Source organism: Bradysia coprophila (genome assembly GCF_014529535.1).
Source record: "Bradysia coprophila strain Holo2 chromosome IV unlocalized genomic scaffold, BU_Bcop_v1 contig_144, whole genome shotgun sequence".
NCBI lineage: Eukaryota > Metazoa > Arthropoda > Insecta > Diptera > Sciaridae > Bradysia > Bradysia coprophila.
Window position 1 is genome coordinate 1070537 of NW_023503373.1, and position 17924 is coordinate 1088460.

The following is a 17924-nucleotide window of genomic DNA, read 5'->3' on the forward strand; positions in this document are numbered from 1 at the left end:
AAGTTTCTATATTGGTTATAGATCATTTTCATTATACGGTACTTGTCAACGTAACCCCACTAAATGTTTCGTCCAGTAGTCCTTAACCTCAATTAATTGACGTTGACTGCGTTCAATTTACATGAAAATCGTTCGTTCTATTCATTCGATATTTTTCGACATGTCTGAGGAGAGCTGGGATCGTGTCTGACGTTAACAAGGTCATGAAAATGATCTATATGCATAAGGCATATAACTAATATAGAAACTTATGCGCACGGAAATTTTCGTGTGTGAATTGACTGTCTTTGCTAACTAGATTCATGCTGAAAATTACGAATATTTTCAACTTACAGTAGATAAAAGCATTTATCACTCGTTTGTATAAATAACTATTATGCAATTGAGTGATAAAGGATTTTTCAGGCAATAGATGCGTAGATTGTCATTCGAGGCCGCAGCATATGTATTTGCGAAGACAGGACATTTGTTAATTTTGTTGACAAAGGATTTTCAGACAGAGGATTTTCGAAGATTTTCAAGGATTTCACTGATTCAGGATGAATTTTAATTTCTTTTTTTCAATTTTCAATTTGATTTGGTTTTTTGAGCTTTGTGAAGGATCTTCACTATGATTTTGCGGACTTTCTTGACGATTTTCTATTATTTTTAAGCATTAAATCTTGAAGATTTTCTGTCCTAGAATTTTGAATTATTTTCCTTTGACTGGCAAAGGATTTTCTATGAAAAGTTGGCTAGCATAAAAACAAAAACAAACCGAATAACGCCGCACCGTTTATTTCCTATAAGCTGAGGTTTACTTGTAACAACAATTTTTATAAAAGACCCACGGTTCTAGAAATAAGTTTCTCTGTGAGGCTCTAAAGCGTTTAAGTTTTGTGTTTTCACAAGTGTGCCTTATAAGTGATTTTCATTTACTTTTTGATACGATGCAAACTTAAAGAGTTTGTTAGATAAGTGGCGCTGCTAAAATGACGAGCAAACTAATCCTTGTTAGTAAAATTTGTAGTTGAAGTAAACGAGAACAATGACGATAGGGTTCACCATCAATTAAAACTTAAATTTTAAGATTTCTAAACAACTGACTGGAGGTATGTGCAAAACTTAATTTTCAAAGGAAATAACTTTGCCGAATTTATATGTGACTGTGAGAACACATTCTCAAACTTAGTTACACCACATCTTGTAAGGTATGTGCATCAATTATACATCAGTAATAGTTAATACTACAACCCACCGAATTTAATCGAGGGATTTGAGGGATATCAATAAGGATAACATAATTTATGTACATAGCTAAGATATATCCACACGACGTCATGTTTGTTGAACGGGATAAATGTGATATATAAGCCCTAACAATGTTATAATTTTCCCAAATTATGTATATTAATCTTTGCAACGGTGTACATATGTTACACGTTGCTAATGGAGACGAAAATGAAACACATAAACTGGAAAATGTGCTGAATTGTACTGAAATGCTTATAACATTTGATTAGTTGGAAAGACCCGCACGACGATTTTCGTGCTAAGAAATTTTATGAGGCTCGGTAGTTCTGTTGAAACTGTAGAAATAGGAATGATACATCTGTTTTTCTCCGACTCACTATGCTCGACTATGCCACATTATAATAGTAGATTACATCGTTGTTTGGAAGTTTTTATTTTTCCAAGTGTGGCGTTTGCAGTTCGAGCCGAAGGCGAGGAATGGAACCACTCAAGGCAAAATACAAAGTTCCAAACAATTACGTAAGGTATTTTACTCACTGAGCCATCGGTAAATGGTTTTTAACGCTCATGTCAATGAAGTAATGATTCATTTCCCGGTGGATTGTTGTGTTACCATCGTTGGGAAATCACACTGATTCGCAATGTTTTCGTCGAAATATAACTATAACCCACCAGCACAATCGCTTAAATACATTCATTTTATCATCCGTTTACAACGGCTTAGCCTACGCATTTTCTTTGATTCCAAAATATAATGCTCATATATAATATACAATTGGTGTGTGTGTATAATACCGGTATTTTGTATTTAAAGCGGATATTGGGGCTTAAAAATAATGATAAATATACATACCTCCAGTGCTACCGTTTTCCTGTACTAGACAACATTTTCCTATCAGATCCATTCTGTAAAAGAAAACAAACCGAAATTGTTATTAGAAAATTAAAGATAAATACATTTTTGCATGAACTTTTGGTATGATACTCTAAACTCGTCCAATTGAAAATTGTTACACTTTTGCTTTTACGTGCCTTACTTTTCCTTTCTTACGCAACACAATTCTTGTAAGTACGAAAATTAAAAATTTACTCGCATGACACGTGTACTGAGAGTAATGTAAGTGTAGTACTTCAAGGTACTTCAATGAATAAAGGAATATTATGTAGGAAGTAAACCAAAAGTGTACCAACTTATAAGTGGATGAGTTTGTCAAGTTCAATTCTGGAAATAATGTAAAAAAACATTTCAAGGATTTCAATTAAACTTTGTGTGCGTGTGTGATGTTTTTTCATATAAGAAATTCGCAAACGTAACGTAAATTCAATTGAGTTTTGAATAACCAACAGGTCCTTTCTTAAAAAGAGGGTTGCAATAGGTATTTTTGATTGACTGTATACGGTTTCCCTTAACCACTTTTCAACAACTTTAATATTTTACATTTCATTAAATTTAATCGGTTCTTATGGGTAAAATCATGAGAAATGGTGGTAGCATTTTGTAAATAAGCGCAGAAAATTACCCATTTAAAACCTATAGCAGAAAAATCTAGTCCCAAATGTAGGACAAAAGCCAAATAACACATAAGGAGACATCTGTAAAAGAACTGTAAGTAACATTCGTTTTCTTTTTCCATAGTTCAACCATTCCAACTATTTGTCCCGTATCTCATTTTCTGAAGAATTGTCGGAAAAATTAGTAGTAGAAAATGATTCTTTAGATAACAATAATTTTTCCTAGCTAGTGTTGACTTTGTTGTCTATTTCCCACGTCGTTTAGGAAAAACGTTGTTCCTAACTCATGCTAAAAGACTTTTTTTAGCGAATTCGATTCTCATTCCCTTAAAAATCATTTTAGCATGCGTTAGGAAAATCACTATTACATGCTTCTGCACCGAAAACGCTCATTTCATCAATGCAAACTACTTGAAAAAAAATCTTCAAAGCAGTACGAATTCTGGTTGCACATAACTCGGACGAAAAATGAAAAATTCCTTTTTGGCGTGAAGATTGTTCATCCGAGGCGAAGCCGACTTTTCAAATTTTCCGTCCTTGTGGTATGAAATCCAATCGATTTGAGATTTCCAATACATGTCACAAGAAATTTGACATGGTGTGTGCAGTACACCATTTCGATACGTGTTACATCTCACAATGATCAAAATTGGGAGTAGAAATTTTCCCCTCTCTTTGCTACATGCTATATATGAATACTTCCCAACATAAATTGTGTTTGTTTTCACTTTTCTCCGATTCTAATTGATTCGAAAGTTAAATTCTTAGATACCACATCTCAAGTAAAAGTATTATTTTCTCAAATCCCATCTAATTGGTATGAGCTATATACGCATTGATAATGTTACCGAACTTTGTTCCTTAATATAATTAAATGCCACCGAAAAATCACATTAAATTCTAATTAAATTGGAATAGCTAAAATGCTCGAATCTGAATTATATTCAACCGAAATAACATAAATTATTCATGAAAATCATGACCAATATATATCTCTACGTAGAGGGACTTGAATAATTTGCTTTTAGATTAAATAGAAAATAATATTCAGTCGCTTCAAAATCCAATATAACATAAAAACCAAAGCCAAAGCGTTTGGGTGATACTTGATTTATACACACACACATACACACAAAATTGACGCTTTCAATGATTGACATTTTATGAAAAGAAAAGCTTAATTTAATTACAAGAATTGAATGTAAATTTGGGAAATGTGCGGAAAATACTGTCTATGGTGATGATGAGAGCTACGGTTAAATTCGTTTGCCAAATTAAAATTAGATTCCTTTGCAAGACATTTCTCACGGAAATTTTCCTTTCTTACACATGAATGCGATTACACAGCGGGCAGATAAATTATACAGAAGGCATCTAATTTCACCCACAATACGGCCAGATCAACCAATCAATCAGCAATTAATTTCAATTTATAAAAATAGTTTTCGTCTGCGGCATATGTTTTTATTTGGATATACGAACTGTGAATTGGTTCTTATTCATTTTCATCGATTTTTATTGATTTTCTTGGGTGAGTTTCGACATATAAACGTAATAATCAGATTTATAAAAAAACCAACATTTTTCTCAGTTTTCAACGACCAAAGCTATTAACGAACATTTTTATTGTGCTGACCATTATACAGCGAAGAACAATAAAAACAAATCTCAAACAAAATATTATTTTTGGCTGGCTGTATAATATCCACACATTTTAGTCCGTTGAATACATTTACAATTCTAATTACCTTCAAGTCAACCGGTGTGGAAATATTGTTTTTCGTAAACGACTATACGAAATAAAATCGAACTAAAATTCTCTATACTGAAATTCTCCGCTTCTTTCAGTAGAAAACAATGAAAGATTTGTTTATTTTAGCGAATCATACATGTAATTTTAGCGTTCAGTTCAGAGTTACATGCAAATTAGATAGTATACATGAGCAAATAAACAAACCGTCCAAAACGTCAAGCTACAAGGTAAGATGTAAGATTACAATACATGAGGATTATAGGGGCAACATGTCAAGATGGATAAGCGAGGAACGAAGCATGTATTTATATACATATATAAGATGTTTTCATGTTGTTGCCAATGGAGTATTCCCAGATGGGAGCTGAGTAAGAAAGTCATTTACTGTATACGTTACGTTGTTTTTTTATGTGTCATATTTAATTTCATAGAAAATGAAATAAAATAAAGTAAAATGGAAGAAATTTAAAAATTAAATCCAACAGCAAGAAATTCCATCATTATTGCATTGCAAAATGCTATCGTACCGACAATAAATAATAACAGAAGCGTGCATATGCTCGACATCATCCATGAAATATTTTTTTTTATTACAGTTTGAGACGTGGAAATAATTTTAAAATATTCACATTAAAATTCATTTTGCTGTAAATGTACATTGAAAATATATGTTTGTTCGGTAGAAAATGGCAAACGCAGGCAAACGTGTGTGTATGACATGAAATTAGTGCACATGCAGAACTGACACAGTTGAATAATATGGTTGGTAATTTCTAACCCCGGGCAACTATTCGAGTATCGTTCACTCAAGCTTTGTAATTAAATGTATTTGCTTTGTTGTTTCTAGTTGCTAAAGTTATATATGATTTGACCAATGACCTTTAACATTTTTATTATTGTTGTTATATGGCTGTAAGGTAATACGTCCTCATTGACAAAAACAAACAAATTGTCGTAGATCGTGGCTTCAAATCTCTTCCAGATGACCCACAGGGAGAGAAAAATGAAATTCGCAATGTTTCCTGATTTTGGAGTTGTTGTGGTTGGTAATTAATTCCACAAGAATTCCGTTGAATAAATGAAAATCTAGATTATTATTTTCAAAATTTTGTGACTGCATGACAAGAATGAAATACATAATAATGAAAATCTAGATTTTCGTTTGCTAAACAAATTTTGTGTGGAAGCAGTTACAGACCACTACAATTCGCAAATCAGAAAACATGTTGAAATTCCTCTACCTGTACTTCTTTATTTTTTAAACATCAGTAGGGTGTGAAAATCGCCACAATTGATTCTTTTACTTCAATTCAGAGCCTAATATTTGACAAAGTTTCACAAATGTTTCACCAAAATTGTATAAACATTCGTGAAACTTTGTCAAATATGAAGCCCTGCTTTAACTTTAACTCATTTAACATGCTTTTTGCTATATAAGCTCGTATATAAGATCAAATATTTAATATAAGTCAATAACAGATGCATAATACTATAGTACAAAGGGACGTGGACATCCTCTATTGACTTGAACCTAAACCTAGGCTGCGATTGGCCTGTTGTGCTTCAGGTCACACAACACTATAACGATTCCTTAATTTATTGCGGTCTTGGGTAGTGGAGTGGGGTACAGTAAATACAGTAAATCAAAGGAATTCCTTTTAATACTCCATCGGGTTTTGGGAGTAGCGATTTGTTAAGACGAAATTCAAATTTTAGAAAAAGCTAATTTTTTAAAGTTTTATGGACAACAACAAGGACAGATGAGCTTAACGTCTCTTAACTTTTCACAAACGGCATGGCAATTAACAATTAAATCTGTTACTATTTTCGTATTGTGTTTGATATCATTTCTTTTACTTCTTTGGTTTAACAGTGCATTTTGCATTGGTCGGAAGCAACAGCTGAAAATCATATTAACCGTTCCTTAGAATATGGAACTTTGTAAAATTGCAAAGCGGGGTCTTTTGTTCGATTTACAGCCCGGCACAAAACAATTTCGTTTACTCATTTTTAATAAAACATTGTTTAGGAAACATTTGAAAAATCTTTGAAAAGGTTTTCGAAATTCTTTCACACGATGATACGTCAAAAAGTAGGTTATATTCATGGGGATTTATGAGCGTGTGTTGAAATTTTTGGAATGATACTCGTGAGCTCAGAATTGAATTGAATTAGTTTTAGTAAAAAGGTATGTCCAACAAGTAACGATAGTGTTAACATTGTGATAATTAGTAGATCTAAATGTAATGTTTTTCTATGTAGCCATTGAAAATGCCAACGAAGTGCTGGCGAAATATTTGGTGAAAATATAAACAAAACAACTGAGCTCACGAGTATCATTCCAAAAATAGGTTATATCTTAGAGTAATTATAAGTGCAATTTGGATGAATTCAATTTGGATGGATGTGGCTTGGATGAATGCAGTTTGTTTGAAAAATGGTGAGATTCTTTCGTACTTTTTGTTAGTTTGATTTTCTTCTGGTTACGTTTTTGCTTTTACTTGATTTTTTGCTGCGTCTGGGTTTTGAATTTCTTAGCAGCGTTCCAAATTTACTCGTATTTCCATCAGTTGATGAATAATTCTCTAAGTAAATTTTCAAACACTTGTTCAATCGAAAGTTTTACTGTCGCTGTCTTGGGAAGGGATCAGTGGATCAGTGGAAACAACATTTCAGCTGGGGGTATTTCTAGTGATCCCAAACGTCCTGTATAAGGATGCAACGCTTGATCTACACAGGATATTCACTCAACGATTGAATGAAATGTCTGTCCCCCTTAGTACAAATAACAAAGAATGAAAAATACAAATTGACCCGTGTTGTTTTATGCAGCAAATTAGTTGTGCAATTGTTTGTTCAGTTAATTGGAAAATTTTCTCCAGCCAATATCGGATTTAAGTCTCATTTGAAGGAAAATTACGAATCAACAAACAGATGCAACTCGAGCAATTTTTTATTATGCTCTTAAAATTACCGAAAAAATGAACAGGCATTGCCCTTGACGTCTTTACTTTGGCATCCCGTAATGAATCACATTTGCACCATATTCAATTAATAATTATTATTATTGCGAATGATTTTAAACAAAATTCCAAAATAGTGGTACGCGATTTGGAAAATACAAAACTGACAACTATCAAAATTTTCAACGCCTACATGTGTTAGTGAGAAGCTCTACGCAAAATTGTACGAAATGTGAATCTTATACAAACTGATGTCGGGACCACATTTTATCGTACGAAATACCTCTCTAGGTATAATTACTCTAAGGGTTATATTCAATTGTCAAAAATAGAATTTAAATCGTTTATGTTGAAGTTTGCTTCAAATAAATCGAAAATATTTCGCTCAACGTTGGTGGTATTTTTGAATTACTAATTTTTAGCGGAAACAGATGACTAGGAAATGCAGACGTTTCCGGTATTTTTTATTTTTTATTTTTCAGAAATTATATTTGGTGTAGTACATAACGCCATCATTAGTCAACAGGGCCCGACATGGTCTATTGTCGATAAAAGGTGCTAAGTTTCTAAAAGGATGAATAATCCATGTAAAACGTATAGTCTTTAACATCTTACTTTTATTCTTAATAGATTAGTGTTTGTATACCCGTCTAAAGAGCTGCATGACCTTAAGTTAAAGAAAATTTATAATACTTTTCTGATTAACTCTCGTCTTAGTTTTCTTTTTTTAAATAAAGTTCAATAATCGTCACACCTAGTGCTAAGTAATTGATAACAACAGAAAGGCCTGTCATCGCTAATCTACGAAAACAGATTTCCATTATAAGATATCCAATATTCCATTCTAAAATGTTGATTTGATTTAATAAAAAAAAATGTTTTAAACCGTAAATTGAAAACTGTTCACCGCGTAGATCAGTATACACATAAAGTACCGATGCATAACACTCTCTATTCAAATTGGTGTTTATTTTGAACATTGGATGATTTTGATTGAAAGCTGTCCATATCGTCAGTGCTTCGTAATCAAAAATAATTACAATTTCATCATCATGTTCGCGAGGTGTACGCTTGATTTTTTAATTAAAATCATACTATTGACGCAACGAAATTGGAGAGAAAAAAAACCACATCACCGCGACAGGCAGATCTTACAAAAAGGCTTTTTCGATTAATATTACGATTGATTTTGATCCGTCAACATCCAAATCCTGTCATATGCACAAAAAATATCCTTTCCTCCCAGCTACACAAACAAAATCAAAGAAAATTTATTTTTACTTATACAAAATCAAAAAGAAAAATTCCAGCTTGACCGATAAATTTCATTAAACTTCTAAATTATTAGGGGAAAGAAAATATATCCAACCTGCTATATAATACATCTTACACTTTTATTTGGGTTCAGAAAGGGCTCAATATCTGACCTAACAACCTTTGTGGAGAAGAAGAAAAAAAAAATCATCCATATCGGTATTCAACAGAAAAAATATTACATAATTTTCGTTTTTGTAATAACACAGACGATCGGTGAATCGTGTGGTATTGCTGAGGTATAATCATAATGACAGCCATAAAAGACATGCATTATATATACAACATTTTCACGTAATATTCCTCATATATACATTCATTCATAAAGCAGCTTGGTATCTGGACTTACTCAGAGTTTTCCTCCAGTAACATTATGTGAGACGACAAGAAATAAACTTGATAGTCTTGCCACACATCTTGTGAAAAGACGCACGTGTGACCATATAGACGAGGTATTATTAAAGATGAGGAAGGAACGAAAAAAAAAGATTTTTCTTCTTTCATATAATAACATTACGTAAGGTGGCAAGGTGGGTTATAAACTCGTAAAATATATGAATTTATGTCAACTTTTTCATATACTTGAGAGGGTAAAACCTTTTTGGTTTAGTAGATGAAATCGATATATTGCTCCATCGACTATTATTTATTTTTTGAAAAAGTATTGCTCACGTCTCGCTCGATTGATACATTAGATTGGTAAATGGTGAAGTGGAACATAAATTATGAGCTTTTGATGAAGAATTCGAGGAACACTTTTATCTACTTTTATAACAGTGACAAACTAGTGCAATTTTCTCAGCTTGATTTTTCATATAACGTTGATTATTTTCAACAAAAAAAAAGCTCTTTGATGAACACCCCATCATCATAGTTAATACCGGATAATACCTCTATTGTGTCTTCAATGCGAATCTTTCTGTATTCTACATTATAGCAATTACATTATGTGGAACACAGCTTAATTTATAATAATGCAAGCCATGCAAAAGAACTGAATTGCAATTGATATAATTGGATGGTAGCAGTTGTGGTGAAGTTTGCATCATTATTTTATCGGTTCAGATGTTACACGTCAAAGAAGAAATACGGGTCAACGGTAAACAATATCCACAAACACAAAGTGACACTTCATAACATTTTGTGAATTTTCCGTACCGGACTTTTTGGCCAATTAAAAAAAAGGATGTTCCAACTGAATTATAGGATTATACTTAACAAGATAAATTAAATCAGGACCGAAGTTAGGGGCGGAAGCAGATGCAATCTCTGTTGTCAATTTTATATAGGAGACTGTCGACCTTGGCGTCTTGGAATGAATTAGGTCAAGGTAGAAGCTACGGGCCTGAATGGAATGGTCTTACTTAAAATAATATCTTACATACTTTTGTCTGTAGGACAGATTTAAACTAAACAAAGCATTAAATCGGTCCAAGTCAAGTAAAGTTAAGTGCTGTTCGTATGGCCTACAAACACTCCCAATATTGGGATTTGAGTCGAATAATTCGACTTCTACTAGTTTGACTCCTAGTACATCATAAATGGCACTAGTTCTGTCTCTCGTCTTACCCCTGTCGTAGAAAAATATTTCGGTAATGTGGGGGTCTGAAACTTCTCCAAACTTCTCGTGTGTTGTTAAGGCCGATTATCATTATTTACTTGAGTATTTGGGACGGAAACATATTAGTCTAGACATTTTGCCATGAAAAATCTATTTCGGAAACGATCTAACCCAGTTGTTTTCTATTTAAAAATCATACGAAAAACAAGATTAGGCTTTCAATTATGGATCAGACGGAAACTAATTGACAAAACAATTTGTTTTATTTATTGCTTTGTCCTTTCCAATCAGTCAATTAACATTTACCAAAATATCTATTTCTAATAATTCGAACATTTTTACATTCATTTTAAAGCGATATCGTTGTTTTTACTAGTCGAAATGTAGTATTTTAGTACTTATATATGTCGTGTATATATATATATATATATGGTTGTTAATATGTACCTCATTGAAGACTTTTTTGTTGCCTGACCTGAATCTGATATGATCAATATTGACCTGGCCAGACTAACATAATACAAATCAGGCCTGACCTGAAAAATGTGTATGAAAATTTCAGATTTTTTCATAAATTTAGTTGACCTAAACCGAAAGTTCTTTTTTTGTCTTTGGAAGACTTTTAGTTTCGTAAGTGGTTCACAAAAGCTTGAGATCGTTTTTTTTTCTATTAAGAAGATAAATTTTTACTCTTTGTGGGGTTTGTTTGTTTTATTCGTTCCACATTCACATTCCACAGACGTATTTTTTTTACTCTTCACGTTTATTTGTTGAGGTGTTTCAGTTCAATAACAGCTATAAACTATAAATCGCTTGACTGTACGTATCACAAATCAACATAAAAATTGAATAAATCAAATAGTTTGATAAATGGTTTGTCTGCTATGTTGTCAAATTTACCAGACTTGGACTGGCTACTCAAAGGACTATCGGAGAATATGCAGCACACTGAAATCGAACGGCGAATTAAATTCTACATTAATCATGTACATAACGAAAACAAAATTATTAGAAGAATTTGCTTCAGCTGTTTTTCAGCCGATCCACAAACACAATCAAAACGGTTTGTACTTGTTTATACGGTTGGAGCTGATACACGCACGCGCGTGATAGTAGTAAAACCGCATAAAGATGTACAAACAGTTTTCATTGTGTGGATCAGTTGAAAAACAGCTGAAGCAAATTCGTACAGAAATTTCGCTGCCTCTTACTGTAGTTTCACCTATTATTCGCATAAAACATCGTACCCTACAGTCGCTGTTTCATATTTGTTGCAGTCTTTATGAATTTGCATGTGGAAAACTAATTTGAACTTAGCTTAACGCACTTACCTTTCTAGGGAAAAAACTGAAGCTTTTGTTAGCGACCTCACTCATATGTTTCTACCGACCGAAGTACTAATTTATTTTGATCTATCCGGGTCTCAGTACCAGTAGGACGAGAATTCACAGTAATTCCAATGAAATAGCTCATAGCATTACTGGCTAAGTCGCCCACATAACAACATAAATTCAAAATCGGAAGTAATTCGCAGCATTATATGACTCCTACTCCTATAGGATCATTTTATCGCCCTGTTTTTTAACGTTTATATAATGTCAGCTGTATATTGTATTTCAGTCAGTTGAAAATATTTGAATTTTTAGCGTATTTTACGGAGTGAGTTCTAAAACCTATCGACTTTTGTATTTTTCTATTGTGTAGGGAAGGTTTACGTATGGATGGTAACTTATTTTTATCGTAAAATATGCCCTTATATTATAACGAATTTTTTATGAATAGATGTGATATCTACCATGGTTTTCCCTGGTTTTCCATCTGAGTTATGTGTAGAAAAAAGGCATTTAATTCAGATTATCCTTTTTGTGTTTATGTTAATCTGAATTGTGCTCTTTTTTTTGAACGAATAAACACGAATGTGCACTTTTTTTTGTTTATTCGTTAAATAAATATTTCCATCTGTACCGTTAACGATTATTTTTCACCGTTTAATTATTGATTTAACAAAACAAAAACAAAAACTTTAAAATATTACCGCTGACCAGGGCATTTTATTTTTAGCTATTGAAAACGTTTATCAAACTATTTGATTTATTCCATTTTTATGTTGATGTGTGAACTTGTGCATAAAGTTTTTTATGCAAACTAAAATTTAAATTGATTCTTTTTTGAAATGTTCTTGTATAGAAGTGATTTGAGCGTCCTGCTTTTTCATAATATAGAAATTCGCAGAATTTTAATAAAACATTTTCTGTAGATTTTTAATGGAAAAGTGAAACAAAGTGTGAAAGACCTAATTTTCTGTCGGGAAGCATTGTTAATTGTAATTGTTCTCTAAAAATTTCTCATATCTAAACTTTTCATTCCACCTGCACTGCCGGAAACTTCTACAGAATTTTCCAGTTGACTGAACTGATACTTGCTAGAAACTTTTTCAAAAAAATCCTTCACCTTCACGGAGCGTAAATTAAACTTTCATTTCGTTGCGAATGTGTAACGTTTAAAAGAATAATACAATAAGACGACAAATACAATCAATAAGAGATACATTGGCGCCTTCATACATTAATGAATCTAGCAAGAAACAGCGGTCGATTGCGGACAACGCAGAAAGATTTAAACACAATCATTATAAGCGTTTAAAAGAAAATTATTTGTTTACTCCTCTAGCTTTCGAGACTTTAGGCTGTATGGGACCTGAAACAAAGAAATTCATTGAGAAATTAGGAAAAATTATAAAGGCCACTTCAGGGGAACCGCGATCAATGGATTATTTATTGCAGAAAATTTCAATTGCGATACAAAGAGGCAACGCTGCGTGTATTTTGGGGACTTTGGAAACGGATAGAGTAGATGATTTTTATGTTTTGTAACCTTTGATTTTTGAAAAGATCGTTTTTTTACGGGCTGCATCATTGTGAGCAGCCTTTTTTTTCGCATATTTAAATAAAGAGAACAAAATCAGCAGTCTATGATGCAAAATCTATTACCACATTTCGTTAAACATGTATTTTGTTGTATATTTTAACAAATTTTGAAGAGAGTAGTAAGCCGTGAAATTGAATGGTCGCGAAAAATTTAGCTCCGAAAAATTAATTAAAATATTTAATAAAAATCAGTGAATTCTTAATAATAAATGACGCGAATCGCTCGAAAATATGTTACGTGTACGCGCGATACATTGCAGGGCATCCAAGAATCGAATTTAGAGAAAAACGGGTGAAAATGATAAATCGTACTGCTGTCACACTGTACGGCCGCAATGCATACAAGGAATGTGATGAAACAAGACAAATAATGAAGAACCAATGTTATGAACAAGCTGCAGGGTTTGTATGTGAAGGATTTGTAAAACAAGGTTTGGTGTAGAAATGATTTTGTTTTCTGAGCTGTGCTGTGCTCGAGTGACATGTGCGCTGACGAGACATGACGCAGAGGAACGGCAGTGGTTTTTTGAAAGACTCGCAAGGAACGTTCGCTTTTCTCTTTCCCAAATTTATTACGAAGAGAATTCCGTTGTCTGAAGTGCTAAAGGTTTCAAGTGGACGGTTGTTATGCGTGAGGTTAAGATTTTCCGATAAATAGTGTAATTTCAAGAACTTCTGGTGGCGGAAGCGACAGATGACCAGAACTTTTCACATGCTGGAATAATTTTTTGTCTGAAACGGTCATTATTGACATGGAAATCTTTATATACAAACATATTACCCATGATATACAAGACACACTTAATAAATCAGCGATTTTTGTAGACAAAGTATATGGGCTGGATCAGTGTCTATGGGCATTTCAGTTGTGGGCAATGGGCTCTTTTTTTTCAAATGATGGGCATAGTGGGCCAGTGGGCACAAAAATTTGCTATGCCCACTCATCTCTAAAGCAAGTTCACCTTTCACATAGGTAGTTCAAAAATGTGTTTTGTCCCGTGGGATTGGAGTCAAAATATGTATAACAGCCCGTAACCCGTAAGATAAATTCATGCGACATTTGAACGTATGCTTAGTGAAATAATTGAACACCAGCAGAAATATGCCCATTCCATTCAAGTTAGCAAAGTTATAAAATTTACAAATTTCTTTTTTAAAGAGTTAAGAGACCTATCTGCATTTCAAAGGCAAGCACATAACTAATTGGTGTTCGAATGACACGTAACTGGTATCTATACGACACTATGCATTAGCACGATTTTCTTCGAAACAAATACACATCAAGCGCATTTTACTGCTCATCTGTCGGAAAATTGGAAAGAAAATGAAATTAGTTTTAAGTCGACAGAAGGTTCATCATCAGCAAACTGTGAACTTTAAAATTTTATTGTGTGCACTTTGCACGTTCATTTCAAAAAAAAAAAATAATTGCCGGATTTGGAAAATGTTTTCAAATTTTCCGTTACATTGCAATTTCACGAGAGTTCCGAAGAGAATTCTACGTAAAGTAGAAAAAATTAACCAATGGAAAACGGAAAATAACGAAACTGAATTGTACAAATTTAATAGGATTGTGCTGGAATATTGAATAAAGCTTATGATTTCATTTCATTTCTATTTACGTGCTTTCAGTATGCTATTAGTGTTCTGTGAACATGCATCGAACAAAATAACTTATGAACAAAATGCGCCATTAACGTAAAAGCTTTTAATTTAAGAGTCATTATTGCATTATACCGGAAATGAAAATTTTCTATTGTAGAATTTGATAAGCTCCAATGGTTGGTATAGTTAAAAATCATGAGCTAATCTCGAGAAAAAAAATGAGTTTTCAAGTGAAACATAGGACAATACGTAATGTAACAGAGGATTATTACGAAATTAATTCTTCTTATTTGAAATAATAACTGAACAGTATTACAACAATTTTCATCACGTAATCTGTCTTTTTTCGTTGAACATTATGCATAATTTGGTAACACATTTCTCGGAATTTTTTTTCGATCAAAATAAAAACCATAGTCAAAGTACACAAGAACTTAATTAATTCAAAAATTTATATTTTATGTTATCAGACCCTTCATTGTGTACCCTTCAAGTTTTCTAACGTTTGATGGCATTACGAATATTAAAGGAAACTTTGCTGTAAGCATTTCATTTGTGTATATGGGATAAAAGTATATTCAAAGTTGTTGGTAAATAAACGAGGAACAAAAAAGAATTACGGAAAGCATTCACTTTGCGTTACATTTTGGCATCGTTCATTATGTCTACAATTACATTATCCATAGAACTAATGTAAAATCGTAAATCACAATTAGTGAACATCATCGGTAATGTTTCCTCGAAATTTTTTGATATTGTCACAATATCAGTAACTTTAGTAGCTCAGTTCGCAGTTTTTGGAAAAAATGACTATAATGATTCTACGAATTCAACAGAGAAATGAAAGTATATTGGTTTGTCAATAATATTTCAGAAGAAATATTAAATTCGAATATCATAGGTAAAACGCTGTCACTACTCCATACGGGAAATAGTTTACAGGGATGGTATTTGCAAATGAAATCGACAAACTATTCATATATGATGGGAAATGCAAAGATTCTTGGAAATGTGCAAATTCTGGTATATATTGCTGGTTTCAAATATGAATTTTTTGGAATTTTATAGGCATGACTTTGACAACGTAACTTTAAATTGTCATACCTATTCGAATGATAAATTGAATAAAATTGCTTTCATGTGATCCTGCTCACGATATTTCGGTTAACGAAATATATGAATCGAATACCGTGTGTAAATATTAACAAATCATTTCCGTTTGAACGTTTTCCTATACAAACTGATTCATCTGATGGATCGTAAACAAACAAAAAAAAGAAATACACCAACCTGAAAATGCGTTCCTTTAATTATGAAAATGAAATTTATCTTCAAACAGTTGTTTAAAATCTCCGCAAATATAATCCAAAGAAATTCAAGTCAATAAAATCGATTTGTTATTAACGACTTTGTTGAAAGAGAAGATTTTTCCTATTTTTCGTGTTTTTTTTCTTCGTTTCTTTCTTCTCTGCTTTGATTAACAATGTGTTTTTTCTTTCATTCACCTCACCGCATATAAACAATCACTTTTGATTTCCATCAAAAAACGGCACCAGTAACACGCAAATACCAACCGAAGAACAGATAATCCTCATCTCTGTGCGTCGGTTTTGTAGAACATTCATTTATAAACTCCCAAAAATAAATATTGCAATTGAGGAATAAATTTATGTACTATTTATGTATAGCCCCCCAAGCATTAAAATCAACACACGGAAAAACCGCACACAATTTTACACTATACAGTCGTTTACACACTTCTAACTACGTATATATTATATATCTCATCCGACAGGTACACTACATAAACACCAAATTTATGTTGCTTTTTAAATGTGAACGCAAGAAAAAAATATCTGTTTGATGTGAGTGAATTCTCTTTTCGTTTTTTTTATTATTTGCTTTAATATTGGTTCTACTTCCAATTTTTCAGAAAACGCACAATAACATTTTCCTCACTGTAAACATGTGGTCTGAACACCATGAAACACGACGATCAACTGACGAACACATCCACTTCATCAAAAGTTGCCGTGTATTTCTACTGAGTGTTCGAACATCGGGGAACGCTTTAGTTTCGAAAGACAAGACAAGTGAGCAATGTGCAGCTTTCAGGGGTTGTATACCATGCATTGAGTGGAAAGCATGAAATGTTGTGAATGAAAAGCTTTGTGGACGTAATTGGGGAAATATTTTCCGTATTTTGTATGTACACGTTGGGTGACATCGCTTCCACAGCCCCTACGATTCGTTACAATTCCCATACATTGGGTGAACGTTCGTTATTTGCTCGTTATCGCGAAAATATGCAACTGGCTTTAATACGATTGAGAAAAAGGATTCTTTTTGTTCATTGAATTGGGTATCCCAATTTTGATGATCATATTATTTTCAACAATCTCTCCGTTGTATTTATAATGAGTTGAGATAGGTTCGTATGGAATTTTAAATTTAATTTCTTTATATACAAAACAGCGAGCTGTTATACTGCTTATAACCGAATTCGGTAATTAGATTGTAATTTTGTTAGAGGAACGCTATGTGGATTTCTAGTTGGATAAAGTGCAGTGGAGAAGGAGATACATGGATGTAGATGTGAAGTACATACTGATGTGAAGTTGATGTTATACTGTCCAGTGACTAATTTGTTTAATTGTAATTCAGAGTAAGAGTTTGTACCACATTTGTTAATTGGATCACGAACTATATGGCATAATAGCAGCGACAGAAACGTGCAATGGTGGAGATAATTTAATATTTGAAAAAAAAAATGTTTAAAGGATGGAGTCTGCATTGAATCCGCATTATATACAAGTTATTGTTTGTATTGTAAGTACATCTTGAATTATGAAGTACAGTGTGAGTTGAAAGTTTGGAAACATAGGAGAACTAATAAATAGAAGAACAATAGACATGAAGACAAAAGAACAATAAAAGTTTCATCGTACATGCTTCTATTGTTCTATTGTTATCATGTATATAGTTCTTGTTTACATTGTCATTACATGTTTCCAAACTTTTTAGGCACACTGTACATAATTTGTGTGACAGGATTT

The 17924-nt window shown here is 32.7% G+C and overlaps 1 protein-coding gene across 2 annotated transcripts in view; it reads right to left on the bottom strand.

Moving 5' to 3' along the window:
- Positions 1-16874, bottom strand: part of LOC119071253 (KH domain-containing, RNA-binding, signal transduction-associated protein 2) — a 53958-nt gene extending 37084 nt beyond the window's left edge. For both annotated transcript variants that reach the window (XM_037176097.1, XM_037176096.1), the window contains exons 1-2: positions 16159-16874; positions 2087-2139 (exon numbers count right to left, since the gene is read on the bottom strand). In XM_037176097.1, the coding sequence (XP_037031992.1) occupies positions 2087-2138 (52 nt within the window). In that variant the 5' untranslated portion in view covers position 2139; positions 16159-16874. The remainder of the gene's footprint in view (positions 1-2086; positions 2140-16158) is intronic.
- Positions 16875-17924: the final 1050 nt, after the last annotated feature.